This window comes from Temnothorax curvispinosus, unplaced genomic scaffold (assembly GCF_003070985.1).
Source record: "Temnothorax curvispinosus isolate PA1 unplaced genomic scaffold, ASM307098v1 QBEX01001491.1, whole genome shotgun sequence".
Taxonomy (NCBI): domain Eukaryota; kingdom Metazoa; phylum Arthropoda; class Insecta; order Hymenoptera; family Formicidae; genus Temnothorax; species Temnothorax curvispinosus.
This window is the reverse complement of record NW_020211271.1, coordinates 442513-451321: the sequence shown is the minus strand read 5'-3', so window position 1 is coordinate 451321 and position 8809 is coordinate 442513. Positions and strand designations below refer to the sequence as shown.

At 36.2% G+C, this 8809-nt stretch overlaps 1 protein-coding gene across 1 annotated transcript; it reads left to right on the top strand.

Moving 5' to 3' along the window:
• Positions 1 to 1104: 1104 nt before the first annotated feature.
• On the top strand, positions 1105 to 8802 carry LOC112464395 (UPF0605 protein GA14893-like). Its single transcript, XM_025031356.1, has 5 exons — positions 1105 to 1742; positions 6638 to 6713; positions 6904 to 7060; positions 7264 to 7488; positions 7758 to 8802. The coding sequence occupies exons 1-5, from the start codon at positions 1669 to 1671 to the stop codon at positions 7979 to 7981; spliced, it is 756 nt and encodes a 251-aa protein (XP_024887124.1). The 5' UTR covers positions 1105 to 1668; the 3' UTR covers positions 7982 to 8802.
• The last annotated feature ends 7 nt before the right edge of the window (positions 8803 to 8809 follow it).

Here is an 8809-nt window from a genome sequence, read left to right as displayed (position 1 = left end):
TAACTGGCAATAATAAAAAGTTATGGGCTCTTTGAAACACATATATTCTTAATAAGTGAGAAATTTGCCTGCATCATAAATAATTTGTTTGTATCAATCGTTCTCCGAAGTTTTATTATTAAACAATGCTCGTCGTGGCATTATCAAATCATATCGCGAGAGTTATAAACATCGGATTGCCTGACGATACTTAATGTTCGCCGAGACGGCTTTCGTGAGGAGTGAGTGATGCATTCAACCCCCTATATCGATTTTTCGCCAGAGTTACTCTGGAGACCGTCCCGCTTGCTGCTTAAGTGTCCCCTAGTTACCGATGAAACGCAAAAGAAACGAGGGAGCGTCTGCTTTTTAGTAAACTGAAGAATACTTTTTTCACAACTTTGGACTGCGTTAAAAGAATAAATAGTAAATACGAGAAAAACATGAAGAGATTTGTGCGAAAAAACTAAATGGCAAGCTCCGCTGTCCTCTGCTAGTAAGTCTAATAGATTCGATAATCTCTATATCGTAACATAAATTATCGTGCTGCATCTAGTATTCAAAATATATATCTAATTCATGATATAAAAAAAATTTTAATACTGATTTATAATCTCCGAGAGAGTTTTCAATTTCCTTATCGAGTGTATAAAAGAACACGGTTACAGTAAATCGCTACATCGAGTGTATCAGGCAGAAAAAAAATGAATACAGGGTCGCTATTAATACAGTATAGAGTATATCATAAACCCCACTAAGGAAGCAACGAGAAGTCGATGACTGCTAACGTCCCAGTGCGATTGTATGTAATTAATTTACTTACTACATTTATGTTTAAAAAAATAAAAAAAAATGTATCGCTGCAAGACCATTGGTGTCGAATGCATGAAAAAAGAGAGCATGACCACAATGCGGCATTATCCAAAATTACGCCGACACGAGGTAGCGGAAGAGTTAATGACCGATAACGCGTCCGAGGGTGAATCTGACAATCACGTGTGCCGGAGCCGAGGCGTTCCGCACGATTAAGCAGTACGGATGCGCTGACACGACCTCGATGGTGTGTCGAACCCCCCGTTGAAGGGCGGCGCGCGGAAATGGAGGGGCGCCTTTAGTAGGACACGGCTCGCGCACTATGTATCTTCGGGCCGGCTATATACAATCCTGTTTCACTAACGCGCCGGCCGCGCACGACGATTCACGCGATCGTCGTTGGAATCGACGCCGGATCATCGATCGATCCCTTCCCGGGCCGCCCGTGGATCCAGCGGCGACTCAATCGCTTCCAGTCGGCGATCATCCTCGGCGCGGTCGCGCCGTCGCGCAACGCTCGACGGAACGTCCGGATGATTTTCCAAATGCAATCTTAACGATCGCTCGGAGACGGTAAGATTTGCGATCGATACTAATTGACGACGGGTGCGTCCTCGATGGTGATCGATCGTCGCAAACTGCAAACGATCGAGCGAATGAAGAACGGATGAGGATTTTCGCCGAATATGATAAGATAAGAAGAATTGTGGAACACATAAATGGATATTATGTGATAGAAACGCATATTGGAACAACTTGAGAATAAAAGGAGAAGAGAAAGACATGAAGAGAAGAATCGGATGGAAAATCTCGCTGAGCGTCGTCGCACTGTGACTTGTTTACAACTACACGTGATAAAGATCGATAGCATGAAAAATGGTGTTCGACGCGATGTGCGAGGAGCAGAGGAAACAATTCTTCAGGCAGAGCTATGGGGCTCATTTACCCGGGTAAGTGCATATGTGGTCAATTGACTGTTTTCAACATGCGATTAATTTGCGGATTGGAAGCGCTTCTGTTCTATTCATCGATTCCCTGCAACTCGTTCACGTTGAAACTGTTGAAACCTTACTTGCATTTAGTATCGCTAAAGCTTTAATCCCATATTCTCAACTATCTTCTATCGATAAAAGCGCATATTTATCGATAAAAGTGCGTTCAGTATACGGGTCTTAGGGCCAATTTCACCAACGTCGGTTAACTCACTCTTCATCTCTTTCTAACTTCCCCCTTAGAAAGAGACGAAGAGTGAGTGGTAACCTTCGATTAAACTCACTCTTCGTCTCTTTCTACGAGGGTAATTAAAAAGAGATGAAAAGTGAGTTTAACCGAAGGTTACAGTTGACCGACGTTGATGAAATTGGCCCTTAATGCGTTAAATGCACACTTCGTTTTAATGCTATATCTCGTAGAAAGATTTAACTGGTTATACGAATTCATACTGAAAATATTAAATATTCGCGAAAGGCACGAGCAAATGATTATCAAAATACTTTAATCCAACAAGAAAGCAAGATACATATCGTCAAGAAACAAAAAATTGACAATGCAGCATTGCTTTTAAATGACAGAAACTTTGCGATTTTTTTCGCTAAATTTAGTTCAACAATTAAAAGTATCTAATTGAATTTACGGTTTCGTTATCATAGGTACTAAATGTCTCGTTAGCTTCATTACCGTTGCGTAATGCGTGCAGACGCATAGCGTCGAAGAAAAAAGTTCGTAATATAAAGACAGATATTGTATACATCAACATTAATAAGTTTTAATCATTGAAGTTTATTAGATACAAATAGACATGAACTTTCTCCCACCTTTTCTATTCTTTCTTTTATTAGTTCTTTTATTTTATTTTATTTTATTAAATGAAAGTGTCATATATACATAAAACTTGCTCTATTTTTTCTGTGAATGTATGTACATAATCTCATTTGCAATAGAAAGTTATTCCAATGTAACTAAACATTTATTTGTGAAACTTGATGAAAAACACGCTTATCAAGAGAAAACGATTCCTAGCTAACGTATGAATAACAATGAATACTATATAAATCTATATAGATTAACTGTTACTTAAAAAAATAACCAGATAGTGATAATAAATAAATCTTAAATATTGTATGCGTCTGTGCAAACGTCATAACTCTGTTAAATCATGTAAACGGTATTAATATATTTCTTTAAAGAAAGTTTAGAGATCTTACAATTAGCTTTTATGTTGGGTAAGTATAATAACGGTATCATAACTCTGTATGCGCGATCACACTCACATTAAAGTACGGATATATGAACAGAATATTTAATATTCGCTCACAAACACATGCATATTTGTACATGTATATACATATATACTGCCACAAATAACATAAGTGTAATTATAAAAAATGTAAGCGTTGAACCTAATAAAACTCTCAATTCAGATCTCGACGTTACAAAAAATAATCTCTATGTTTATTAGCAATGCAAATAAATTCACTGTAACTGACCATCAAAACAAGCAGACAAATTAATATTACGAATGTCCACAAATGTAATTAAAAAATTTGGAATCTTATTTTTTAATTTTAACCGGTGAAAGTTTTAGAAATTTATCGTAATCTATATCTTTTTTTCCAATATTTCTTGACCATGCTTTCAAATTCCAATAAATTTTTTATTTTGCGTAAAATGTTTCACATCTCTAACATCAAAATTTTAAACTTATTGGAATTATATACTATATGAGACAACCTACAAAGCGCGTTTAGCCTTTATAAACTTGACAAAAACGCAGAAAGCGTGAAATTGATTCCACAAGGAAACCGCATCTGATCGAAGTATTTTCAACGAAATCACGTCTGTTCTGCACGAGATCGGATCTTTTTTTCGCGAACAATTCTAGGTAATCTAATTTTAAGCCATTCGATCTTGAGCTTAATAGAAACCGTATTTAACGGTATTTAAACCACTGATGAAGTCTGTTGATATTGACTACAATATCGAATAATTTAACATTAAATTTGAAACTTACATGGCAATATCTTAAAAGCTCTATACGTTTAAAAATTGACTGCAGTAAAACGATCTTTCTCATAATATATTACATGTATATTGCATCCAATGCATTATACATTCGCAATATTTGCTGGTCGCACGGACATCGGACGGTAAAATCTCAAAGTGGCACACGTGTCTCGCCTTCGAGATTATATCGGATTCGAACTAGATCGCCGGATGACCCTCCGGAAGCATGCATTCCCAAAGTATTGACCTCGAAGTCGCGCGGGGGACGAAAGTGCTGGTACCGCGGTTGGTACCGTGCCAATTTACACCCCCACGTCCCCACGAAGCTACATCACGCGCAAAACTACCCTTCCGTACGGCGAATCACCTCGAACTATTTATCGTGATTTACCCTACGCTCCGGCATATCGATCCGAGTGAGAAAAGACGCAGATCGAAACTGAGAGACGAGTTGTTCGAGAGAAAAATTGTTTGAAAGAAATAGAACTCCATGAGAGTGAAATGGGGGAGTTTCTATTTCTTAGCAACTGCAAATTAATCTTACATCAATCAAATATTACATTAATTTGTAGTTCACTTTTCCATGACCTGCAAAATATATTAAGGAAATATACTGGACGATAGTGCAGCAAAATTATGACCTATTATGCGAACGTTATAGGCGTTTTTCTGTCCGATGAAGCGTATCTAATTCCTTAGATATCTTGCACGACATATGCACGCATGGTGGCTTCTTATTGTTAGATCTATACCTGTAGTTACATATTACGACATAGTAGAATACAATAAAGTATGCATATTCCGAGAAAAAAAATGTGGATATGCACACGAGGTATACTTGTCTACCTGTAACTTCTGTATAAAATATGTATACCATGAATAATTAAAATAGCACAACTCGCAAAGGAATCGAGATCAATCCGCGTATTTGTAATTGAAATAAATGACTATGGGGTATAAACATATATATCGTTAAAAGAATAAAGCATGTTTCAATTATTTTATGGAAACTTCTCAGAAATATTTTTACAGATTGACTCGAAACTTGGAGAAACTGTTTTCGGTTAATCGCTCGATCGACCTTCATTGGTTGATTGTAGGCATTTATGTAATGGTATCATATATAATACTTTGATAGAAAAGAAAAAAAGAAACAAGTAAAAATAGCAAATATAAAAAACCAAGTATTATAAGACTAATACAAGATATTTCCAAACATCGATATAAGAAAAGCAAAAAATCTTTCATTTGAAAGACGAAAAAAACCATGTCTACCTTTTGAAAAACGAAATTTCAACTGTAGTCAGCTGGACTCGAACACGAGTCCTCACGGTTACGAGTCTAGAGACCACACTGCCTCCTCTAGGACGTTTTAATGCATCTGAGAAAATAAGACAATCACGGCCAATCCCTAAATAAAGTAATCGCAGAACCGTAAAAGCGGACTACCGGTGACCCAGTAAATCGAGCCTTCACTTTGTGGCGGTCACGGTGCAATAACCAGCCGAAGTCACTCCTACGTGGTTGTCACGAGTCCCGGCACCGCTATTAAGATCTACATAAATCGTATCTGGGTCGTTGAACCATCTTACCGTGTCCACATCGCAAGATCAGTGTCACGGAAGCGAGGTCACTATCTAACAGATCGCTTGAGACGTTGCCGTCAGGACCTTTTGAATTTAAGTCAATCTTTTTGAAGGTACAATAAGAAAGAAGTGCGAATGAGGTTCCTCACTAACTTTTGCTCCCGCACAGGGGAACCACTGTGCCTGGCAGCTAACGGCGCAAATGTCAAAGCAGCGAAAGAATAAAAAAGAATTGTGATAATAATGAGTGGCGAAAAATACGCAAAGTGGTCTGTGAAAAAATTAAAAAAAGAGCTCCGTTCTCGGGGAGCAAAAGTAACGGGGAAAAAGAAGGATTTACAAGATCGGTAAAATAGATGGTCAATATAGGTTATTATGTCTAATATACTCTTTACCCGGCGAACCAAATTGTAACAGAGTTATTTCAGTTAATGTATGCGAACAAACATTATCCATTGACATACAGTTAAAATTACAAAATTACAGTCGTAATTTTTATTACAATACTGATTTTTCCTATACGTTAACAATTGGTGTTTGAAACTCGCGCGGAATACTACCAATTTTTATATGGTGCTGCACTCTATGCTAGCTAGCTTTCACTGAGGAACCTCATTAAACTTTTTTTCTATAGTATCAGTGTATGGAGTCGCATTTATCATATATCTGCTGAAGGCAGTGTTCAATTGTATCGTTAAAACAATTGAAACTCTGAACTTGTCTGAACTTGCAAAAACGCGCGAACGCGCACACCTAGGGTACTCCGTGACGCGTAGACAGTAATTACCTAAAAATTGACATATTTCCGTCAATAATAAAGATTTTGCAAAAATTCAAACGTCATTTTGTTCGTCGTAAAAAGAGGAACAAATTTTCTCCAGTTCATTTTTTTATAGGATGTAGTTTGATCGCTAGGGCAATTTAAACAAATAAATTGTTAATAACTTTTTATTGCATCGACTTACGAAAAAACTATTAACAGATTCTTGTTTTACGACCCAAAAAACATAAAAAAATTAACTTAAACCATTAACCTCGAAAAAATGCTCAATGACCTGGCGAATAGGCTAACTATGTCCCGCTCTATCACAACCGTGAAACAATATATCATAACATCAAAACGGTCGTTTATTTATAATAAAAAAAACACGATTTCTTTAATTCTGATAGGGTACAGCAGTGTTATCATTTAAATTTATCATCTTTCAAAATTCATTTTATATCATCTTTAATTATAATTGCGTGTGTACTTTTAGATACACGGGTCACTGTCCCACCCTCAAATTTCGCGTTGGAAAGAGATTCGGAGCGAGTACGGCAGAGATAATGAAGGTAATTTCTATTATAATCTTTCGATTCTCCTCTTCAATTATAATAAAAATTAATTAAACTGTAGAAATAAGAAAACGTATTCATTTATAGAGAAACTTGAATAAAAAAGATTGTATAATAATCGAGTATTACGGATATAATCCAATATTACGCATTTCGAAGTTTAATTCTGTATTATGTATTGTTACAGGAATTGTTGGAAAATAAGGTTCTTAAGACTGGACCGTATAGGCCAAATTCCGGTAGAGAGGCGGAATTACCAACTCTTCAGGATAAAGAGATAAGAAGAAATTGGAATAACGAAGCTACATCGTACAAAGCACCTCCGTACATTCTAGGATATACCGGTAAGACCACCAGCATTTTATGTAATTGCAGGTTTTGTACAATTAATTTAAAAATAATGTGGTGTATGTATACACATCACGGTCTTGATACACATGCACCTCTCCCATATAAAGATTACATTAGTATAGGATTTGATGCTTTTTATACAATGCATTCATCCACAAAGAGATTTTATATTTGACGTTTTCTTCATTTATCACAGGATATATTCCTGGCTTCAACGACAGGTATGGACTGTCTTTCATGAGAGCCGTGGAAGTCGGTGCTAAAGAGTGGCACAAAACGCAAATGAAGCTGAGAGCGCAACAGGACGCGATGAGAGCTCACGCTGAGCGGACAGATCCGAGAAATCTTCTATCTCGAGCGAGGGCAGATAATGTGGACATTGAGATCGATCACGGTTATGGCAAAGACAGAAGGACCTACGGTACTTGCATATTTTACGTTGATTGTTAATTTCTGTCATTTCTAATTTAATCTAACAATTCATATTGCGTTATTCCAAACACAATTAATTAATCGTTTACCTCTAAAATAATAACTAAAATAAAAGACCAAGTTGATATATCTTTCGCTTCGAGCCTCAATAGAACTTGAATCTTTTAATCAATCATTATAATCAAGACATTTTTGTTGAGGCTCGAAGCGAAGCATCAAGTTCCAAGATCTATTGTGTAATTATTATTTTCGTTGCAGATTATCATGTCTCCCCAGAAAGACCGCCGATCGTCGGTTATACAGGCCACATTCCAGGAGCGAGAGTAGAAGTTGATCATTCCAAGAGGTACGCTGAAGCCGCCCGGATAGGATTTCGAAGTGTCCAAAAGGAACGTGAAGAGAGGCACAGCAAAGAAATGGGCCCTATTAAGAGAATCCTTGACAATGCGTATCTCGATGAAACGGGACACACGCGTGCATAAGGCGACACAGAAATACAGTTTCTAACTGTAGCATACAGAATGAAATAAAAATACATTCAGAAAGAAGAAAAACTAAAAAAAAGAAACTAGTAAAAATAACAAATATGAAAAAACAAGTATTATAAGAATAATACAAGATATTTCCAATCATCGATATACATCGATATAATACAGTTCCAAAATTTTGCCAGATTTGTACTTAAAGTTTTAAATACTCGGGCTTCGTTTAACAAATATTTTGTGTGCCTTTTCTTTGGCAGTATTGAAAGTAGTAAGTAAATATGAAAGACTTATGTTAGAGAATAATCTAATTGTAAAATTATTTATGTCTGAATCAAGAAAATTATAAGCATTACTTTTTATACTCCAGTATCTCGAGCGATACGAGTAATAAAGTTTGCTGTATCTTCTAAAATTTTCGGACATAAATAATTTTCAATAAACTATTCGAGTGTAGCGACAAATAATATATAAGTGTTAAAGCATGTATTCCCCTACATGAAGTAATAACTTTACTAATTTTTGAAGACGTATGTATTGAAATGTGTTGAATGTGTGACAGATTTTTAAGTCTTCAAAGAGAAGTAGGACAATCGAAAAACAAGCTAGATTGTTATTTAGAGAACAATTACATGAATCATTAAACATATTTATCTTAATATTTGTCCATGTAGAAATAAATCTACCGCAGAAATAAATCTATAAATACGTAAATTACTCCAAAGTTACTTTAAGCTTTGAGCTTCCAATGTTCAATAGGTTTCTGCACATACATGCACCACGACGTACATACATGTACATGACCGTTTCACACTTAACACATGGAAA

What these genes read in the sequence shown, in the direction of transcription:
- LOC112464395 (XM_025031356.1), top strand. Translation starts at nt 1,669, where the DNA reads ATGGTGTTCGACGCGATGTGCGAGGAGCAGAGGAAACAATTCTTCAGG. An exon ending in TATGGGGCTCATTTACCCGG is followed by an intron (nt 1,743 to 6,637) that starts GTAAGTGCATAT and finishes GTGTACTTTTAG; the next exon opens with ATACACGGGTCACTGTCCCA. An exon ending in CAAAGACAGAAGGACCTACG is followed by an intron (nt 7,489 to 7,757) that starts GTACTTGCATAT and finishes TTTTCGTTGCAG; the next exon opens with ATTATCATGTCTCCCCAGAA.